The sequence below is a fragment of the Garra rufa genome, chromosome 12 (assembly GCF_049309525.1).
Source record: "Garra rufa chromosome 12, GarRuf1.0, whole genome shotgun sequence".
NCBI classification, from domain to species: Eukaryota; Metazoa; Chordata; class Actinopteri; order Cypriniformes; family Cyprinidae; genus Garra; species Garra rufa.
In genome coordinates this window covers 32342061-32365191 of record NC_133372.1, presented here as the reverse complement: position 1 = coordinate 32365191, position 23131 = coordinate 32342061, and the positions used below count along the sequence as shown (strand labels likewise).

The 23131-nt window shown below is 36.4% G+C and overlaps 2 protein-coding genes across 2 annotated transcripts; both read right to left on the bottom strand.

Annotated features, from left to right (window-relative positions):
• Positions 1 to 2093: 2093 nt before the first annotated feature.
• Positions 2094 to 3582, bottom strand: gpr84 (G protein-coupled receptor 84). Its single transcript, XM_073852638.1, has one exon. The coding sequence runs from the start codon at positions 3580 to 3582 to the stop codon at positions 2362 to 2364; it is 1221 nt and encodes a 406-aa protein (XP_073708739.1). The 3' UTR covers positions 2094 to 2361.
• An 11618-nt stretch (positions 3583 to 15200) lies between these two features.
• Positions 15201 to 20618, bottom strand: LOC141347445 (trypsin-like). The gene is made up of 8 exons (XM_073852467.1): positions 20547 to 20618; positions 18270 to 18290; positions 18012 to 18180; positions 16830 to 17098; positions 16564 to 16709; positions 16231 to 16444; positions 16032 to 16145; positions 15201 to 15903 (listed from the first exon to the last, which is right to left on the bottom strand). The coding sequence occupies exons 1-8, from the start codon at positions 20593 to 20595 to the stop codon at positions 15899 to 15901; spliced, it is 987 nt and encodes a 328-aa protein (XP_073708568.1). The 5' UTR covers positions 20596 to 20618; the 3' UTR covers positions 15201 to 15898.
• Positions 20619 to 23131: the final 2513 nt, after the last annotated feature.

Genomic DNA, 23131 nt, shown 5'->3' with positions numbered 1-23131 from the left:
TTACAGAAAGTTCAAACGCTCACTGATGCTTCACAAGGAAACATAATGCATTTAGAGCCAGGGGTGTAAACTTTTGAACAGAATGAAGATGTGTTCATTTTTCTTATTATTCCTAAATATCATATTTTTTTCATTTAGCACTGCCCTTAAAAAGCTACAATAGATACTTGCATGTTTCCCAGAAGACAAAATAAGTTACATTTACCCTGATCTTTCAAGTATCAGTAAGCGTTTGAACCTTCTGTAATAGTTGCATATGAGTCCCTCAGTTGTCCTCAGTGTGAAAAGATGAATCTCAAAATCATAGCCATTGTTAAAAAGGGTTCAGGACAAACAAGGGACTCATGTACAACTATCACTAAACAACAAAAACACAGCTGTGGATCATTTAACAACAGTTTTAAGAATCAAGTGTATATACATTTTTGAACAGGGTCATTTTTATAAAGTTAACTATTATTTTCTCTTGTGGACTATATGTAAACCTTTTTTATGTTAAATATCTTATTCGGTTCAGTACTAAATAAAAATAACATGCATTTTGTATGATCTCTCTTATTCTGCTAAAATAATTAACATTTTTCAGATTCTGCAAGGTGTATGTAAACTTTTAACTTCAACTGTATCAAAAGCAAGTGCATATCATTTCTGTGCCATAACAGTTTAAGTAAAAAAAAAAAAAAAAATTATAATCCATAAATTGAAAGTTAGCATTTTGAATAATCTTTTAATTGTAGAACACTGATATTATGTGCATTATACATAAATTACAGATCCACCTACATTTTGAGGAATTGTGCAAATAATACTTAATAAAAAATAAATCCATACAATGTATTTCATACACTGGAGGTCCATCTTAAACAGAAGATATATCAAAATGAAAACAACAACCCAGCAAGCAAAAAAGGACTTAAGAAACTCTTGTGGTTTCCTATGTGAGGTAATAAATGAAGCAGTGAGGCATGTCTGTTCTTGTTTTCTCCATCGCCCAGTTTTAAACTCGCATGCTCATTTGTGCGTGAGGTTACGAATGTTCATGTCATTATGAATCATTTCTGTGGTCAGACCCATAATTATTGCATATGTGCAATCAGAAAAATGAGGGAATGAAACAGAAAGTTTGTGCGTGTTTGCTGTGAAACCCCACATGACACATTTTCTTGAAAGAACTGGAAAATCCCACTACTTGAGAAAGAAATAGTCAAAGATAAGCTAAATTAAGAAGTGCAAGCCATTTGACAATATAGAAAGTGAATGGGAAATTAAACAGAACATAATGCACAAACAGAGCTGGGTAGTAACTGATTACATGTAATCTGAATTACATAATTAGATTCCAAAAATTAAGTACTTGTATTTAGATTAAATTACATTACATTTGAAAATACTCAGAATCAAACTACATTACTGTTCATTGATTAAAGGATTATTCATAATTTATTATTCTTTTTCATATTTTAAATTTTAAAGACCCCTGTTTTTTATAATAAATATTTTAATTATTATGTATCACATCTGCACATTGTTAAAAATTTTCTGATTAATGGTTAATGGTAACAGACAAGCATTTTTATTATCCTGTTTAAATCAATGTGATAAACAAGTTAGGTCAAACGTAATCTAAAAGTAATCGGATTACATTACCTAAAATGTGTAATGTAATGGATTACATTACTAACTACAATATTTGACAGGTAATTTGAAATCTGTAACCACAATCTAGTAGACCACAATCTACCCAGCTCTGTACACTAAATGTATGGCATGCAATTTTGAGTTAGATTAGTTTGTATTGCTTTAATTGTGCTTTAAATGCAGCTGATGGAAGTGAATAACCATAAACCGGAGAACTGTTATGTTCTCCACAGAATGAATGAAGTGCAGCTCTAAAATTCATTATGCAAAATATGTAAAGTCACTTAACATCTACAGCACAAGATAACTTAAAATCATAGTTCACACAAACACCCAAAAATGAAAATTCTGTTATTAATTACTCACTCTCATATCGTTCCAAATTTTGTGTTCTTCTTTGGAACACAAATTAAGATATTTTGGATGAAATTCAAGAGCTCTCTGACCCTTCATAGACAGCAAGGGTCCTACCACATTCAAGGCCCAGAAAGGTACCAAGAACTTTGACAAAATAGTCCATCAGTGGTTTAGTCATTTTATTTTTATGACCCTTGCTGTCTGTGGAGTGTCAGAAAGCTCTCAGATTTCATCAAAAAAATCTTATGCTGTGTTCCAAAGATGTACAAAGGTCTTACATGTTTTTGGGTGAACTATCCCTTAAAAAGCAGTAGCTTTCAGTCATACTCAGAATGAAATGACTTGTATAACATTCTTCATTATTGCTTATCTTATTGTAAACCGACGGGTTCTCCATATCCAAGTTAATGGATGCACAGCTTTGCGTAGTAGGTCTTTGTAGGCCTGGTTAAATTGCCGATTCATGGCTGCGTACAACAATGGGTTAATGCAACTATTCAACCAAGTAAGGTTTGCACAGAACATATGAAGGACCTGTGGTGCACGGTTCGCCTTATCAGCGACATTCAGCAGCAGAAACGGAGCAAAGCAGCCGACAAAACACAAAAAGACTGTGAAACACATCCGAGTCACACGCTTAAATTCACTGTCCTCTCCTGAGATGGCAGCTGGAGTTGTTACTGGAGATGGTTTAGAAGATGTTTCTGTGTTTTTTGAGGGATCTTGAATGGAGTTTTTTGGTTCTTGTGTGGTTGTGGGGCCCTCAGATTTCTGCTGCGCTTTGTTACCATTCTGCTCCGTTCCTGTCTCACCATTACTGATCTCACAGCTTTGAGTTGTTGAAGCTTCAGCACTGATCCCGCTGTCATCCGTCGTACCTTCGGCTTCGGCCCGCTTGCGTTTTGATGAGCGACGACTGGGCCTGTACTTCAGAAAAGCCTTAGCGGCTACACTCACTTTACGGTAGATCAGAAAGTAGAAAAGACCCACGCAACCAAGGCCCAAAAAGAAGTACAGGAAGAGCAGCACGGTGGTGTATGGTCGCCCTTTAGTGCGGTGAAAACTGCAAGTGCACACTTGCGGGGCAAACACGTAGACGGGCCAAAGTGGGCCGAAACTGGCCAGACCAAGTAGCCAGGATGAGATGAGGAGCCCAGCCACTCCACGGTGGGACAGGAGCAGACAGGCACAGCGAGAATTGCGATGTGTGACAACCAAATAACGGCTCAAAGCAATGAGGCATAATGTAATAATGGAGACGCTGTTGGACAGGAACAGAAGAAATCCAAACATCCGGCACCATGTGGCTCCGCCTCTCCAGTGCAGGTGCAGATATGAGTCAACGCTGACCGGTTGGAGCACTGTGCAGTATAGAAGATCAGCAAAGGCAAGGTTTACTATAAGAACATTGAAACGTGTCCTCAGGCTGGCATCAGTAGCAAAGGCGAGGACTGTCAGAATATTCCCTATAGTTCCTACTACGGTCACAGCTGATCCCAAAAGGACGCCGAAATAACGGTAGCCCTCCACAGATGGTGACGCACAAGAAAAGGTGTCATTTCTCAGAAGATCTGTGTCATTCCACATCCTAAGAAGAGACAAAACAGTAAACATTAAAAAAGCAATGGCACATCATTGTGGTCCTAATAAATAGGGCACACATTTTTTTGTTGTACTTATGTAAGCACAAATACGCTGTGTGTGTGTGTGTGTGTGTGTGTGTGTGTGTGTGTGTGTGTGTGTGTGTGTGTGTGTGTGTGTGTGTGTGTGTGTGTGTGTTTTATTGCCCACATGCCACTTTAAGGGCTGCTGGTTTCATTTTCTGAAACTGAATGGCACAGTTTAAGGTCAGTACATACCACATCCCGTTTCCTCACATCCTCTGAATATCTCACCTTTGTGTTTTATTCCCATAACAGAGTAAGCTATATGGACAACAAGCGTTATGGTCATTTAAAAAAAAGATCGTCTTTTCTTCTTAATACAAACCGAGAACAACTTTTTTTTTTTAATGCATTGTTTATTTAGCACTCACCTGAATAAGATTTCACATAAAATACATTTGCATATAGTCCACAAGAGAAAAAAAAAATGTTAAATTTATAAAAAATGACCTCATTCAAAAGTTTACATAGGCCTACACTTGATTCTTAAGTGATGTTTTATTAACAAGTTTCGGGAGGAGCTCGCGCAGATAATTAACACGGCCAATTCACCCTTAGTAATCAGTCTCCCTATCCAATCAACACAGGGAAAAATCCCTATAAATAACAACAATCCTACCTTCATCATCTCTGGTCTCGTCAAAGCCCCTCCTCCACCCCGTCTCCTCACCTTCAGCCCATAGGGGGAGCGCTTATAGGGTTCGGACTAGGGGTGTGCTCAAAATATCGATTCTTAGATACATACCGATATAATAAAAAAAGATACAGTATCGATATTCTAGCCCTTAGTATCGATACTCCGCCCAGCCGTTAGGGGGCGCAGCGCCGCCCGCGAGTTTAAAAAAACTCATGGAGTAACAGCACAGAGAAGTGTACTAAGCTCAAAGCATGTTGACCAGCTTCTGTTTTTGAACAAAAATCTTAAGTCATAGGATAAAGCTAGCATTACCAAGAGTATCCTCAGGTTATTGTTTTGTTGCTGCAGTGATTTTTGTTCAACCTGCCTTTTTGAGGACAAACCTGGTTTAGACTTAAGATTTTAAAAATCCATCCTGTTATGAGGTAGCCTACATTTGTTGTTGTGCCAAATGTTAAAGCAAGATGTAGCATTTAAGTGATTTCATAGTGAAATATGTTATGGCAGTACATGGTGTCACAAAAAAAGAATTATAAGATTTAATAAGAAGTTAAGAATAATAAGAAGAAGATTTTGTGCTTGTGTGAGCTCAGACTGTACCCTTGGAAAGTTAAATGTTGACTTGTGGTAATTTCCAGATTAATACAATTTGTGTACAATTAATCAGAGCACTTAAAGTTGCAAATATTTAAGCAAAATGCACTTTGTTATAATGCACTTTTGTCTTCAATAAATTGAAGAAAAATGCAGAGTTCTGTTTGTTGAGTAAATGTGTTCAGCATTAACTAATTGGCTGTGGCCCAAGTATTTTTATTGAATCGTATCGAATCGTGTCACATTGTATCAAATCGTATCGAGACAGCTCTGTATCGAGGTATGTATCGTATCGCCAGGTTCTCCAAGGTATACAGCCCTAGTTCGGACCAGTGCTGAGCTCTAGGCCCGCTCCCGGACAGCACGCCAAACCAGGGCCACTGCTGGCCAAATGGGTGCCCTAAGCAGAAATTTACTTTTGTGCCCCCTCCCCCAAATATTACGGAAGTTATTTTTGGTCAAAAAGGTAAATAAAGAGCTTTGTTATAAGTGCATTATAACAAAGAAATAGCAAGATCAAGAGCAAGAGTTTTATCAACAAAAAAGAGTTGCCTCCAATGGCTATGATTTTATTAATACAGTTGTCTGATTGATTTAATAATCTCAGAATCATACAAAAAGGAAATTAAGCAGTTTTACTATGATAAAAACCATGGTTATCTTCCTTTTTATCATCATATCCATGCTTGTAAATTGTGTTTTATAGAATATATAATATTTGTATTTGTCTGTATTTTTGTAAATATATTTTTATTCTGTGTTTTTACCTGTACATGCACTGTACATGTGGCAGTTTTGACAATAAAGCAGACTTTGACAATAAAGCAGACAAGGGTTATGATGTCCATCATATGACATATTTTTGTTGAGGAAATGATAGGAAAGATTATGTGGACATTTTAATTAAATGTTTGGTCAATATTAAACAAGGAATTCGATCATCATGTAAGTGTAACAACTGCATTTACCAGGCCTTTGGTGCCCTTTTCAGGCATTTCTATTAAAATTGTAATGTAAACTGTTACTTTTGTATTAGATTATGTATTTTAACACTGTTATTTAATGTCACCATATGGTCATTATTAATCAATAATCATAATTGCCTCTGTGTTTTAATATAATGCATTTTAAGTCCTTTTGTTTACTTAGATCTGCTTGTATTCATATTAAGAAAGATGCGTTAGTCGTGAAATTATTACCGACATTAAAACACTATTAACGTCGACAGAATAAAATAAAGTTTCACAGGATTATGAACGTACCTAAGTGATGCACGGGCTTCATCTTGGGCTTTTTTTTTTTCTTTCGTTTCTCGGCGGCGGACTGTTGATGTCTCTTTCCAGGACCAGGCATATTGTTCATCAATTATTATCATCATTTTTGGCCAAATAGGCAGCCGTAAACAGACGTTAAGGCGCGTCGCTGCGCGTCATCACGTGTGCTTACTAGCCTACTCTGCGTTCACAGAAAATGCAATATAGCCTATACGTTTATATTTTTGTTTATTTGTATATGTATATTATTAATATTAATTTATTATTAAAAAAGGCTATATAAAAACTAAAATAAATAATAATTAAAATAATAAAATAATAAAAAAAAATTTTTGAGCAGCTGGGATGGTGCCCCCCTGGGACTTGGTGCCCTACGCAGACTGCGTACTCTGCGTATAGACCTTTTTCACAGAAACCGGAAATACGCAATCGCAGGGTATGCAGACTTCCTGTGTAATGTCAACACAGCAGAAAGCCGGGTAATTTAAAATTAAAATGGAGAGCGTCTACACAACTTCCCTCGCTGGTTTGCCAAAGATAACTTTTGCCGACCTCATAAGAGTCGTGTAGGAAAACTCTGTCACAAAGAGGAACAAATTGGATAAAGGATATACATTTTTCCACTAAGAGTTTATCCGCGTTCATACACGCTTAACGTGGCTTAACGTACGTAAAAAACGACCAGGAAATCCCAAATTTCTGTCAAACCTTACTTGGAACAAACACTAACTACTATCAAAAGAACGAGCCCTTATTCCACAGATAAAGTGCATAATATCACGTTAAGCGTTTTCTCCCCCATAGAAGCCCATTATAAGGAAACAGCTTGGTTTAACTTACCTTAACAGCGACCAGGGAAGACCAAACTTCTGTTAAATTTCACTTATAATAAACACTTTCTGTTCTCAAAAGAACGAGCTCTCATTCAGCATATAAAGTGATCGCCCCCCATAGAAGTCCATTATGCAAAAAAAAAAAAAAAAAAAAGCTTAACGTAGCTTAAAATTTTACTTATAATAAACACTTTCTGCTGTCAAAAGAATGAGCTCTTATTGAGCATATAAAGTGAATATATCACGCTTTTCTCCCTATAGAACTCCATTAAGGAAAAAGCTTAACATGGTTTGTTATAATGGACTTCTATGGGGGGCGATCACTTTATATGCTGAATGAGAGCTCGTTCTTTTGACAGCAGCAAGTATTTATTATAAGTAAAATTTCACATAAGTTTGGTTTTCCCTGGTCGCTGTTGAGGTACGTAAACCACGTTAAGCAGTTTCCTTATAATGGACTTCTATGGGGGGCGATCACTTTATATGCTGAATAAGAGCTCGTTCTTTTGACAGCAGCAGGTATTTATTATAAGTAAAATTTCACATAAGTTTGGTTTTCTCTGGTCGCTGTTGAGGTACGTAAACCACGTTACGCTGTTTCCTTATAATGGGCTTCTATGGGGGAGAAAACGCTTAACGTGATATTATTCACTTTATCTGTGGAATAAGGGCTCGTTCTTTTGATAGTAGTTAATGTTTGTTCCACGTAAGGTTTGACAGAAACTCGGGGTTTCCTGGTCGTTTTTTACATACATTAAGCCACGTTAAGCGTTTTTCACGTTGTTTAACTGGTTACCGGCATACCGGGGCGGAAATAGGTTTACACAGCAATTACGTATTTCCGGCGCAAAATACGGAAGTTGTGAGAAAGGTCTATAGGGAGCGGCGGTACTGCGCCAAACCATAGATATATATACATAGATGCCTCATTAGCGACTGTTTCTATGGGCCGTTATACGTAAGCCATCCGCCATTTCACTGCGGTCTACTTGACGTCATTCACCCATAGATCTCATAGTAATCACTGAAAATTCGAAAAGCCACAGTCCTGCACAGCCGTTGGTCTGCGAACCTACAGTATGGTGAATGACGTCAAGTGGACCGTTCCAAAATGGCGGACGCATCTACGTGCTTGGAGCGGTCCAATGCGGTATCTATGTATATATATCTATGCGCCAAACACACAACTTTTCGCTCAGTTTATTAACGGTAAGAGGGAACTCGTGAATATTGTGTTGTTAACTGAATGATCCACAGCTGGTTTTTGTTTGTTTGTTTATTTAGTAATAGTTGTTCATGGGTCTCTTGTTTGTCCTGAACAGTTAAACTGCCCGCCGCTCTTTAGAAAACTCCTTCAGATTCCACAAATTCCTTGGTTTTTCAGGCATTTTTATGTATCTGAACCCTTTCCAACAATGACTGTATGATTTTGAGATCCATCTTTTCTAATAGTCCCTCAGTTGTCCTCAGTGTGAAAAGATGGATCTCAAAATCATAGTCATTGTTAGAAAGGGTTCAAATACACAATTTTTACAAACAATACACACAAACACAGTTGTGGATCATTCAGGTAAACAACACAGTATTAAGAACTTTTGAACAGGATCATTTTTATAAATTCAACTTTTTTTTTTCTTGTGGACTATATGAAAACATCTTTTATGCGAAATATCTTATTCAGATAAGATTATTCAGTACTAAATAAAAAATAACACGCATTTTGTATGATCGTTCTTATTTTGGTAAAATTAACATTTTGCAGATTTTGATCTTAAATGTAAATCTACAATTTATATTCATAAAATAATTGACAAAACTGTTCTTTTTTTTTACTTGCATATTATTACAAAAAACGCACGAATGAATTTATTAATGCTCCTCTTTCTTTGCTGACAATCGAGTGCATTTTTGTTAGATTAAAAAAAAAATTAGATTAGCTGTTTATTAGTGATGGGAATTTTAAAACGAGTCTTTTGTTACACCAGCAGATGACGACATATGTCAAAACTTTAATATTAGCTAACTCTTCAATGACTCGTTCCATGAACAAAACACAACAACTCTGTGTTGCTCGGAGAGGCGCGACTTTGTTTGGAAGAGGAACCATAGACAATACTTTGTCTAAAACGTAAGTTACTCAATGTTATGTCTTGTTTAACGAGCTGTTGTTGAAACACAATATCCACCTTATTTTTCAACGCGGAAATAAGCGTTTTCTGTCAATGTGTAAGACTTTTACGGTTCATTAGCCGCTTTAGGGAAACAGCAAGAAGAATAACAAAATGGTAAATAGTGAAACTGTTTGCATTACAAACCACTGTGTTCATAATTAGGATAATACTTTAAAATAATAAGGTAAGACACCAGTTTGCAATATCAAGCAGCAAAACAAGCTGTTTTGTACAGCTAAAATAGCTGAAAGCTGATGAGACCGGAGGCCTCGTACCTAAAATTTACAAATGGTGTGCTTGCTCTTATGGGGAAAATAAGGTGGATGACATTTGCTTCCATACTGCTCTAAATATCACTACGTTTGTGATTACCTGCGACCTCATTCCCACGACCGAATCTTTCTAGTGCTTTGTGTCTTTATTGTACAATTATTCGTCCTATAGTTATATATCATTAAATGGGAGTAAACTGTATACATTATTTTGAAATTAATCTTTGTTAAAATTTGTTAAAGGAGTAGTTCACTTTCAGAACAAAAATTTACAGATATTGTACTCACCCCCTTGCCATCCAAGATGTTAATTTCTTTCTTTCTTCAGTCAAAAGGTAATTAGGAAAATTTCCTCAATTTGAGGAAAACATTTCAGGATTTCTCTCCTTATAATGGACTTATATGATGCCCCCGAGTTTGAACTTCCAAAATGCAGCTTCAAATGGCTCTAAACGAGGAAAGAAGAAATCCCAGCCGAGGAAAGAAGGGTCTTATCTAGCAAAATCAGTTTTCTAAAAAAAAAAAAAAATTACAATTTATATACTTTTTAACCTCAAATGCTCATCTTGTCTAGCTCTGTGTGTACTCTGTGTAGAGATTAAAAAGTATATCAATTGTAAATGTTTTTAGAAAATAGCAGATCGTTTTGCTAGATAAGACCCATTTAGAGCACTTTGAAGCTGCATTAAACTGCATTTTGGAAGTTCAAACTCAGGGGCACCATAGAAGTCGATTATATGGAGAGAAATCCTGAAATGTTTTCCTCAAAACAAAAAAAAAAAACATTTCTTTACGACTGAAGAAAGAAAGACATGAACATCTTGGATGACAAGGGGGTGAGTATATTATCTGTAAATGTTTGTTCTGAAAATGAACTACTCCTTTAACCCCCAAATGAAAATTCTGTCATTTTCTCTCACTTGTGTTGTTCCAAATCTGTATGACTTTCTTTAGTTAAACACAAAAGAAGATATTAACATGAATCCAACAGTTTTTGCTGTATGGACAAACATCTATACAAAAAATTATATTCCACAGTAGAAAGTTAGTTGGTTAAAATGAATTTATATGGTGACAGATTTTTCAACTGTTGTATTTGTAAAATATAAGCATAATAACACATTTTATGCTACTTGTATTTGAGGATAATTATTCATAACATGAAGTATAATATAGTTCACAGACTCATAAAACAATTCATAAAACACAAAGAGTTCATTAGTCAAAGAAAAAAAATATTTTTGGCTGTCAGTGGCTTACCTTGCAACAGCTGTGGTGTCCGTCCACTACTCTATTCTCTAGTTCTCGTTCCTCCTTGATTTTTATAGCTATCTCTACTTTGTTCCCCTTTTAGTACAATTTGTCTCTGCGTGCATGTCTCTTTTCTCTGTTTTGTCAAATAGACCCTCCAGCCACGCCTCCACCTTCTCCTTTTGCCTCATAACTGGTACTGATGCTTTACCACAACACGTTGTGTGTGTGTGTGTGTGTGTGTGTGTGTGTGTGTGTGTGTGTGTGTGTGTGTGTGTGTGTGTGTGTGTGTGTGTGTGTGTGTGCACGTGCGCGCTTGAGACGTCTTTGAGCAAATATGAGGTCCCTGTGAGCCAACTCTGTTGCACAATCCTGGAAGAAACTTACACAGTAATGGTATTTTACCAATGGATATGAAGAAAGAAAGAAAAGGAAAGTCAACATCTTGCCTTTACTTTGCTGATTCATTCAGATTAATATAGATTTTTTTTGTCACTTGTTGAAAGCAGCTTGGCTAATCAAATTAAAGAACTGGGACTATTGTATAAAGCTAAATTTATATCATCTTTAAAACACTGATTGTTCTGCTTGTCTGTCTTTTATATAATAAGTCATAAAGGTCTAAACTTTTTAAACAATTCTACATTTGCTGATACATAATTGTCAGTTTGTTTTTTAAATGAAGGTTTATGACAGCAGCACAATATCCCTAGACAAAGAACAAAGTGTTTACACAATACACACCAAAAATATACTAGCAGTTTGGCTGACAAATTGTCCATACTAAATCACAGCAATATTCCCGGTTTAATAGCATATAAAGTTTTTTATATATACATAAAATAAGCAGGTCAGTGGCAGGAGAGCCTGATACACTGAACTTAGCATGAATTTCAAGTAAAGCTGCACAGAAATTAAATCTCTAAGTCATGATGGCACAGCTGTATTTGCTCAAGATAAGCTCCAGAAGGCATGATTTACAACTGAATATCTTATCTGATCTAATCTAGATAGCCAGACATTTAAATATAAGTTATTGACACTTTTATCCAAAGTGACTTATAACACAGAAACAAAAGTAATTTATCAAAGTACATTCTAAGAATGTTATTCTAACATCCCAAGTTATAAAAACATTTCTGAATATTCTCTGGCATACAGTTTTTAAATGTTTTAATAGATAGATAGATAGATGCACTTTCACCGATCACCATCAGTCTTTCCACTCTGACAAAAAGACAGACATGATCACAGTAGTTTGTCCCCTCTGACGTTGGACCTCTGATTCCTAACCTCCTTGTATCTTTAGGAATAATAGTTGTCTAATCTTGATTTATACTGGTATTTTGTGTAGAATGGTTTACAAGTCTGGTTTCAGTGTTTTCAACTTTTAAATTCAGCGATTTCTGTTATAGCAATAAAGAAATGTTGATGAATGTCACAATCAGAAAAGTCAGGGATATTGTGCAGCTAAAAATTGATTCAGCTTGAAATTCTGGTCATTCCAGCAAGACATGAACACATTTGTGACTGGCGTTTTGTGAGTTACATCAGAGGCAGTTTTGTGCAAAAAAGGACTATTTTTATGCTGGGGAAGCATGTTATTGGGCTGACATGGCAAATTTTATCAGCTTACAAAGTCATGTTTTATGACCTACTATATTTTAAAGAAAATTTACTATTTACACCACAGCCAAAAATTTTTATGTATTTAAAGAAGTCTTTTCTGCTCACCAAGCCTGCATTTATTTGATACAAAGTAGCAAAACAGTAACATTTAGAAATATTTTTACTATTTAAAATAACTGTTTTCTATTTGAATGCATTTTTTTATTTATTTTATTCCTGTAATTTCAAAGCTGAAATTTTAGCATCATTACTCCAGTCATAGGATCCTTCAGAAATCCTTCTAATATTCTGATTTGCTGCTCAAAATATATTTAATATTATCCTTATGTTGAAAACAGATGAGTATAATTTTTCAGGTTACTTTAATGAATAGAAAATTAAGAAGAACAGCATTTATCTGAAATAGAAATCTTTCATAACATTATTAATGTCTTTATCATCACTTTTGAGAAATTTAAGGCACCACCAGTGTATAATGTTACAAAAGCTTTTTATTTCAGATAAATGCTGATCTTTGGATCTTTCAAATCATTAAAGAATCCTGAAATAAAAGCACTCAACTGTTTTAAATATTGACAATAATAATAATTATAACTGTTTCTTGAACTGCAAATCAGCATATTATTATTTCTGAAGGATAATGTGAAACTGGAAGTGTCCTTATGTGAAGACTGGAGTAATGATGCTGAAAATTTAGCTTTGAACACAGGAATGAATAAAATGTTAAAATATATTCAAATAGAAGACTGTTATTTTAAACAGTACAAATATTTCCCAATTTTACTGCTTTTGCTGTATTTTGGATAAATAAATGCAGACTTGGTGAGTCGAAGAGACTTCTTTAAAAACATAAAAAATCTTTTGACTGGTAGTCATTCATTCATTCACTGCCACACCATTATTTGGATGTGCTGCGTATTTTTTTTATGTCAGTTAGTCCAGAACTTCCAGAACTAACCAAACTTCTGCCCCCAAGATTAATGTGAAAATGGATTTTAAAGAGGAAGTAGAATAGACACATTTAAGGCACATTTTGATTTGATTTTGAATTTAGATTTTATATGAATGGTCAAAGTTCACTCTGTTGGTATTGTCCTGCAGTGTTTAGCTCCAACTCTGAGAAAAAACCCTCACCTGCCTATAGCCTTAGTAATCCTGAAGACAAAGATTAGCTTGTTCAGGTGTATTTGATTAGGTTTGGAGCTAAACTCTGCAAGACAGCAGCTCTCTAGGACTAAATTTGCCTACCCCTGATCTAGGTAAGTTTTCTGCAGGAATATTACTCAGTGCTCTGCTCAAGTCACTCGGTAGCTTTTAGTTTCATAGTTGTAATAAAGATAAATTTGTTTATGCCTGACAAATGTAATCGCAAATGTGATCCACTTCAAAATGGATTACTTCACATATAGCTAGGATACTTTGCGTTACATCGTCACCCGCTTTCATTACTTCAGACACCCCTCTTCAGTCCTGTGCTGGTGCCAACTCTGACCACACTTTATATCAGTGAAATGTGTAGTTTATGCTTTGAATGTATATGGCAAGCCGTTGTAACATTTAATCTATAAACTGTACTAGTATTTATTTTCATGCTACTAGTACTTATTTTTTAGATACTAGTATCTCATCCATTAAGTACTAGTTCTTATTATTAGATACTAGTACTTATTCATTAGATACTGGTACTTAACATCAGATACTAGAAGGGATTTTCTTGAGCTGATCTCAAGGATCGGGATCAGAGCCAACCTAGCATTTCTTTTGAAAATGATTGGGATCAGCTCTCCTGAGCCCGATACTTATTTTACATTAGCTGGCATGCCAGTTTTGTGCTGTAGGAGGTACTATGCACCTTTAAATGGGTTCACCAGCCACCATTAAATGAAAAGATGCTCAAATGTGCAACAAACAGTGAAGTCTGTGAGCTTCAGTGTTTAGTGTATTTGATGCACACTTTAATGTGCTTATAGAGTGTACCAAATATACATTCGGTATCGTCAGATAATCACTATTCAATGACTCGGATTGGATCTGTGGCACAAAAAACCTGATCGGGACATCAATAGATACTAGTTCTTATTTCTTACATACTAGTACCTATTAAATAAATACTATAATTAAATAGGCAATAGTACTTATTTCAGTAGTGACTAATAACAATTTTCATATTTTTGCCATTGATTTCTAAGGGAATCTGTCTCAGATTCTTAGTCTCAGCCTCAGACGTCACACCCACGGAACGTTGGCTAAACGTCTGATGCATATGGTACACTTAACTGGAAACACTTCAGGAATGTCGAAGTCGTCATCTGATTAGTTGAATTTGACCGGATTTCCGGGAGACGCGAATGACGCGTTTATTTTTGGTCCGCCGGGAAACAAAGCGCAGACTGATTTACTCGCGTTTTGCTAAAAGGTGCTAATGCAGACGCCATTGTTGTTATACACATTTGCGACGTTCGCGAACAAATTACTGACTTACTGCTTGTTCTCCCTCTTCTTCGTTATCTTTCAATGCTGGTTATTTCAATGACTGACTTGTTGCACGCCAGTCTGTGTTTTGGGGGCATTTCCACACACTGAAATGTGACGCTGAACGAAACGAACTGTGATTGGTTGTTTGACATGTCAGTCAAACGGTCTTATGGGCGGGCCTTGGCCAATGAAAGCTGCCATGAATTCCAGACCTTCAGCCGTCAGTCTGAAAGTCTGGCTACGCGAGACTACTGAGATATCAACTTTTCGGTTTTGACTAGTATATAAAAAGTACTAGTAGCATGAAAATTGATGCTAGTATGGTTTATAGATTAAATGTTAAAATGGCTTGCCATAGTATGTAGTACCCGTTTCACCTGTACTCACATCGTCCCCTGATGAAGAGATTTATTACAGCAAAAGCCATTAAAAGACAGTGTTTTAAAGTATTTAATTATTCTGATAAAATCCATTTCATATTATTACGCTTACAATACAAAAGCTACATATGGTCAATCATGTGTGGCATATAAACATAAAGAAATGGCCACTTATCCATCAAAAATGACACACCTCTTCCGCAAGCACTTAACCACTTCACACTGTTAAACCTATGCACACACACACACACACACACACACACACACACACACAGACACACACACACACACACACACACACACACACACACACACACACACACACACACACACACACACACACACACACACACACACACACATTTTAAGAAATGTGCAAAAGCTAAATGAAAAGAAAAAAGTGCCTACTATTAATCTCGTTTGTATAAACTAGATTCAGAAAGAGAAAAACAAAAGAGAGAAGAGTTATACTAATGGAGTAAGGAAAGTGCTTGTTAAATCAAATGATGAACATAAACAATATGCATTTACATCCCTGAGTGAAGTCAGTGCAGCAGTTTTTGACAGGTATGCATTGGTGCTTGTTTCTGACTGTGCAACGCATTCAAAGCAGCAATCAAGTAAAAAAATCCTTACAGAACAGGCGGATAAAGATCATCTGGTTTATGTGCAAGTGACACATTAAGCCCATTTTCAAATAATCCATGGAAGGTATGACATACCTCACACTGCAGAGACAAAAACATAAATCAAGAGACTGAGCAAGAGGGAGTTTATTTTGGTGTTTAGTTTACTTTTTATCATATCATATCTTATGATGTGTTTTTTGTCAATTTAAAAATGAATGTAGACTTACTGGCACAACGCTGTTGGTAATCTGTGCAGCATTTTATACTGCACTTAGTATTGCAGTTGCAGCGAAAGCGACTGTTGTACTTCTCATTGCATCTCCCCCTACAGGAGGTTGAGGCTGCACATACAAACCAGCGTTAGTCAAACAAGCATGCTCTGTTAAGTGGGTATAAGCTGTGTAGGTGTCTGAAAGAGGGTTTTACTTAGGCTGGCAGAGGAGCATGAGCTTGGGGGGCTGAAGGTGATAAATCCCGGCAAGTTTGTTCCGATTTTGTTGGTGATCCAAGTCTGATATCGAGACACACGAGTGTAAACGCCAGGAGAGTTGGGATCCGCACAGCCATAACCCCAGCTAGTGATACCAGACTGAACCCACACTGTACACTGCCTGTTCACCATCGGACCACCAGAATCCCCCTACAGAGAGGAACAAGAGGAAAGACATTCTTTTTCTTATTCCTATTCTTATTTATACTACTGAATCTACTCAATCTTAAGCATTTATTCTATGTTAAAAAAAAACATAATTGTTGTACCTGGCAGGTGTCTTTGCCTCCCTGTGTTAATCCAGCACAAATCATGTTGGTGGTAACAGATCCCAAACCCAGAAGACTATTGCACTGATTATTTTCCACCACTGGAACTACGGTCTCCTGCAGGATCCCAGGAGAAGGTAAACTCACTGAACACCAAAACACACACACACACACACACACACACACACACACACAACCACAACCTACTATTAGTGATGTTAGGAGGAGATGTATGCATGAATTAATGGGTTTGCATGTTTTTGTACCTCCAGCTCGAAGTTCTCCCCAGCCTGTGATCCAGCTGCTAGTGCCAGCACTGAAGACACTGCTCTGGCCCGCCAGACAAACTGGTCTAATATAGTTATTAAAGGTAACTGTGGAAGACAGCCGGAGCAGAGCGATGTCATTGTCATTTGTGACGCTGTTGTAAGCGGAGTGAACGATTACCGTTCTCACTGTTCTACTGATTTCATTGGGATTGGATCCTTGCTGTGTCTTCCTTCCCAAATACACAGTGATGCTGGATGCAGTGGTACTACATTTAGTCAGAAAATGTGAACGTATAAAAAAACAAGGAAACAGAAACATTTGTCATGACATCTTTTGGCATATAAGAGGTCTTTGTACCATTAAAACATCCAAGATTCATAACTTAAAACTTTCTCCTCATTATAAACAAAGCATTTATTTAATCAAGCTCCAAAAATGGCTTGCTTGGATCTGAGATGGAAGGTGACGTCACCCGGGCACAAAATTTGCTGATACGCTGAATGCGAGTGTCGCGTCACATCAAAAGCAAATAGAAATTACAATTACTGCCACTATCTATTTGAGGATTGATCCAATCATTTTGTTTTGTAAATGAGGCACATGGAGAGTTCGCAAAGAAACATTTGTTGAAGATGAAGCGGTACTAGATCTGACTGCAGCTGTATCACAAACTGTAAGTAGTTATAATACTTTGTCTGGAAATGACTGCTTTATTTTGCTCATGTTGTCAAACATTCACATGCAAAAGTGAGAGGGCATTGATACTGTTTTGTATTCTATGACATTAGCCAATCATAATCGTGGCCCAAACTGAAAAGCCTTAAAGGACCTGCCTCTTAAAAACAGGTTGTTTTAGACAGAGGGTCAGAATGAGGGTTGAAAATAAAAATAATAATTTTCCACATTTTTTTTTTTTTTGTGCAAAAACCTTTATTAACATTAAGAGTAAACCTCAAGGAACATATTAAAATAATACATGTCATGACCCCTTTAATAGTACAATAAAAGAATTTCAAACTAGCCCGACAAGTAAGTTTTAAAGGACAAAAGAAAAAAAATGTGGAATGGCAGAACAAATGCAAACCTGACGGGTTTCACAATATATTCACATATTTTCTTTCATTGTTTTAACAAATTTAAACAAAACAGGCGCATATGTGTGTTTAGGTGAATCTTACCCAGATAAACAGTGAGCTGCCGTCAGCACCCATTCATTGTTGATGAGGGAGCCTCCACAAAAATGACCTCCATATTGGGGGGTGTGCAGACTGACCTGCCACGGCCATGACCCATCAGGTGCGTTCACACCACCAACAATACGGGTGTTTAGAGGGGCCTGTCCACAAGCTATGAGAAAGAGAAAGAGAGGTTATTACTACATAAACTATTTGACTTGATGTTGAGAAGCTCTTAAAGTAGCTGAGAGAAACTCTTACCATTCAACTGAGAATGTGAACCTGTAAGAGGAGAAATAAATAACACATTAGAACAATTTCATTTTCATATTTCCCTTTAAGGGGTCATCGAATGCCCATTTTCCAAAAGTTGATATGATTCTTTAGGGTCTTAATGAGAAATTTATAACATACTTTGGTTAATTTCTCAATGGTGGTGTAATAAACACTCTTTTTACCTTTTACCTTTTTACCAAAATCAGCTCTTTTTAGAGCGAGCTATTCTGTTGCATGTTTCTTTAAATGCGAATGAGCTCTGCTCGCCCCCGCCCCTATTTGCCCTGGGATGATGAGCCATGATGTTTACTTTAGCCACATTTAGCCGGGTTTAGCTGCGAAACTTGCTAACTAGCGCATTATTAAGAAAGGCCATTTGCATTCTTCTGTGGGATTCGTTTCAAAAGCAAAAGTAACGTTAATTCTCTGCATCTTTAGCGACTCAGATGTCGGGAGTAAATGACGACTGCTATGTTCATTATTACATCCAACAACAGAACACCTCATTTGCTCAATCTGAGACATTCTTGTCTTTCCCTGCACCTGAGTCAACACAATGGCGATCAGAGTTGACTGTTTCAGCTCGGTGAGGGCGGGTCTAAGGTTAGGCGCTCATGTCAATCAACTTTTGTGGGAGCGGCTTCTGTCGGTGTGTCGTCACACTGACAAGAAGTTGAGAATGACCTGATTTTAAGAAGATTTTTTAAGATGAGAAAAATACCAGTGGGTGGATTTTTATCATTGTAGGGTGGTTGTGTACACAAACTGCCAACACACATTTATGTTTGAAACTAAACATGCGGAAAACTTTTCTGGGTAAACCGGTTTAATTATACATAATATGCAAAACTAGTAGTCTACTTTTCCCAAACCAATGAACTAATGACATTTAACCCCCTTGTCCTCCAAGTACATTCCACATGACCAGCAGGTGTGGCTAACAATGTTAAACATTTATCAGCTTTTGTAATAGTAACAAGGAAACAACAATAATTTACTATTTAAAGAATGTGATCTGGAAAAGCGAATTATTTCACAGGACCATTACAGTTCAGAAACCTTTTTGCTTTGTATATAATGTCAGAATAGTTCTTGTGAACGTTGATGAACACATGTGCGATTTATTTATTTTAGCAGTGCTTTTTTTAATCTGTACACCACACAAATTGGTGTGTTCATGTTATAAATATATATATATATATATTTTTTATTTTTTTTTTTGTAAAAATTAGGTTAACAAGTTTGTTGGTGGGCATAACTTGTATTTACATACACTAATAGTCAAAATTATTTATTTTTTGGTAACACTTTACAATTGTCACTGTGAAGGAGCTAAGGAACGAGGAGACATGGATTTTCGACAGTCTTTTCTAATCCAAACAGGGAAACATAGAGCAAGCAGGAACACACGTAGCACATGGAATGACGTTTAACACCGGACAGAAAGGAAGGGGCAGACCACACTATACATAAACGACTAGGCAATAAACAAGAAATCTGAAGTCAGTGAACACAATGAAACACAAGGGAGAAATTAGGTCAAGGGGAGCACATGGGGAGCGAAACAAACACAACAGTCCATGGGCCTGACAACAATAAGGTGTCATTTGATAACATTAGTTAATGACTACTGATCAACTAACATGAATGAACAATGATTAATACATTAATCACACTATTTATTAATCTTTGTTAATGTTAGTGCATTAACTAATGTTAACAGAACACAAATTGTGATTTTAATAATGCATTAGTAAATTCAGAAATTACCATTAACTAAGAGTATTGTTCATTCTTAGTTCATGTTCATTCATGTAGTTAACTAATAAACCTTATTGTAAAGTGTTACTGTTTTTGTTACGTTTTTGAAAGAAGTCTCTTATGCTCTGATTTTGTGATTTTGACTTTTTTCAAACACATTAAAAATCATTCACATGCTTCATGCAAATACAGGAACCGACTCATAAGAGTCGTTTATTCATGAATCTGATTACACAGCCACCAATGATTCTTATGAGTCTGCACTTTTAAAATGTTTAAAACAACTCACATTCCCAGGAGCTGTTGGTCAAATTAATCCTACGAATTAACACACGATACCAAACTGCAAGTTTTATGTCAATGCACTATTATTTTAGCACAGCCCTTAGGCTGCTCTTATTTGCTGTGCAGCAAAGAAAGCAAAAATATATTTTCTCTTTTCTATAAAATGTCTTTATTCTCAGTTACCCTCACTTTAATAGATGTATCGTGAGACCTTACCTTTGGCACACAGGAGCAGGGTCAAAGTAAAACACGTTAATCTCCACATCTTCACACAGTTCCTCTGTTCACTAGAAGAATGGATGCTGGTGCTAATCTGGTTCACTTTGCCTCTTGAAATCCCCTTTATATAGTTCTGTATAAATCTAAGCTTCTCAAGTTGCACTTCTCGTCTGTCACTCACCTGCCCACTTCTTTTCTTTTAATGCTCCTCCTTCTTTTTTTGTCATCTTTTTTCATTCTTCACATTCTTTTTAGTATGCACAGCTGTCGAGTGCATATCCACTTCACTGAGAACATTGCCAAAAAAGTCACAGAAAGACAGACGTTTTTGTAATGTAGTAAACTGATAGCTTTCTACTCATTTAATATTATTTTGTATTTTGTAATTTTTTAAAGAAGAATTTCCAACTTGCTTAAGGAAATTCACATTTCTTTAGGATTCAAGCATTAAAAATAGACATAAGACAATAAAAAGACATCATGACAACACTTCCTTTTTTCTTTTAGTTTGTCTTCTTTCCTGCTTGCGTTATTTCTGGTAACACATGAATAATGGAAAAACATGACAAAAGGCATGCCGATAGCTTCACCACACAAAGACTCAGACAATAGACTGTAGACATAATAATTAGGTATGTCAACTTGTCATATGGTAGCCACAATTACTCATAAATGGTAGAGGTAAGTCAGTGTATGTGTATGTGTATGTGTGTGTTTTTTAACCTGAAGGGATTGTGTCATGGCTGTGTGGACGTGATCAGTCTGGCTTTCAGGTTTTCTCCACTTCTCTCACCTCTGACATAATTATGATGTAGCAACGTCACAGATCTTAAGATCCGGCAAAATGAGGAATACAGAATCTAGAAAGTTGGCCTTAGAAAATGCCTTTTGTTAGCCTAAAATCATTTAGTCTTTAAATTTGCTCATTATTCAGAGATCAGAAGGTGTCAAAGCTGACCAGAACACAAAATGTAGAACACATCAAGCTGAGAATTACTATTTGTTTGTGAATCAAATCAACCTCAAAAGTTCTTTGTTTAAGTGCACAAGAACAAACAATATTAGTTATCATGTAATATCTATGGTGTTCTGTGTGAGCTGAGTGGACATTTGTCAATAGTGGAGATTTAAAGTCGAAAACAATGTGTAAATACTTGATTTCTTCTGAAATATTGTTAATCTTCATCACTCAAAATTTGAAGGAATGTTAGCTGTAGGTATACCACTTTTCTACTAACATGTTTTTCAAAATATCCAAGGTATTTTAACAAAAACATAATTTTGTGGAAAACACAGTGATCAAAATTAGAGAACAGTAACCACGGTAGCACAAAAGAAGATGTTAAAGGTTCTTTATGGAACCATTTAGACAAAAAAGGTTCTTCTATGACATCGTGAAGCACCTATATTTTTAAGAGTGTAGTTTCTGACACTGCGCTGGTGTGTTCTGGGTCCACTTTTCTTCCACTTTCTTTCATAGTAGTGGGTTTTTTACCCCTAACTTTGTCGCCAAAGATTTTCAAACAGATTTAGATCATTATTTTGAAGTTCTTAGATTTGAGGAACTGCTTTGCCTGTTGTCCAGTATTACAGGTGTATTGTATTGCATGAGGAACTGCAGGGAAAGAACTGGTGGAGGTTCTGATAAACATTTGCATTCACCCTGCCATGTAACTGTATAAGAGGCCCTCCTGTAGAAAACATCCCCCAAATAATGACACTGACTTTACTGACTTCTTTGTGCACTTGGACTTCAGTCTTTCCTCAGTCTGATGCCAAACAAAATGATTCCCATCAGACCCAAATAAATTAAACTTGCTCTTATCACTAAAGTGAACTTTGGATCAGTTATTCTCTTTCCTCACAACATGCTTCTCAGTAAAAGTGAGCTTAGCCTTTTGATTCTTTATGCTGATCAGAGACTTGGTCACTGCCGAGTGTGCCTTTAGTCCGACTTCTCTCAAACATGTCGAGACATGTTTAGCACTGAACTGGCAAGCAATTCCAGCTGCAGGGTTGAACCCATTCCTCATTAAGAGTCTCTGCATTATCCTATCTTCTCGTGCATTTGTCTTATGTGGATGACCAGCCTTTTGGGGGGACTTGAATTAATCAGTGTCATTGTTAACCTGCAATATTCTAGAAACCTCTTGATATGGCTGAAAGTGTCATTCCTTTGGCTCATATCTGGAAAACCTCCTGTCACAAGGTTTCAGACATTTTAGAGCGGCCCGCCATCTTGCAATCACAGTGAAAATTGGAGGAATGCAGCCAGATAAATGTGGTTTGTCATTTAAATAAGAAAATATGCATTAGGTGCCAGATTAACACCAATAACTTGGAGGTATCTGTAAGTGTTGGAATTTCTTTTTTAAATATCTTATTTAAGTTTTTTATACTGTGCTCTAGAATACAATTCAATTTTGAAATATGCTTAAAAACTACCATTCTACTCTTGTTAGGCTAACTTCTTATAATACAAAGCAGTCACACTGAATAGGAAATTGCAGGTTGTCCTCTAATTGTATATATATGTTTGTGTGTGTGTGTGTGTGTGTGTGCAGGGGCGCCGCTCGCAATTT

What these genes read in the sequence shown, in the direction of transcription:
- gpr84 (XM_073852638.1), bottom strand. Translation starts at nt 3,582, where the DNA reads ATGTGGAATGACACAGATCTTCTGAGAAATGACACCTTTTCTTGTGCG.
- LOC141347445 (XM_073852467.1), bottom strand. Translation starts at nt 20,595, where the DNA reads ATGTGGAGATTAACGTGTTTTACTTTGACCCTGCTCCTGTGTGCCAAA. An exon ending in GGGAGAACTTCGAGCTGGAG is followed by an intron (nt 16,710 to 16,829) that starts GTACAAAAACAT and finishes TTTGGTGTTCAG; the next exon opens with TGAGTTTACCTTCTCCTGGG. An exon ending in ATGCTCCTCTGCCAGCCTAA is followed by an intron (nt 16,146 to 16,230) that starts GTAAAACCCTCT and finishes TTGTATGTGCAG; the next exon opens with CCTCAACCTCCTGTAGGGGG.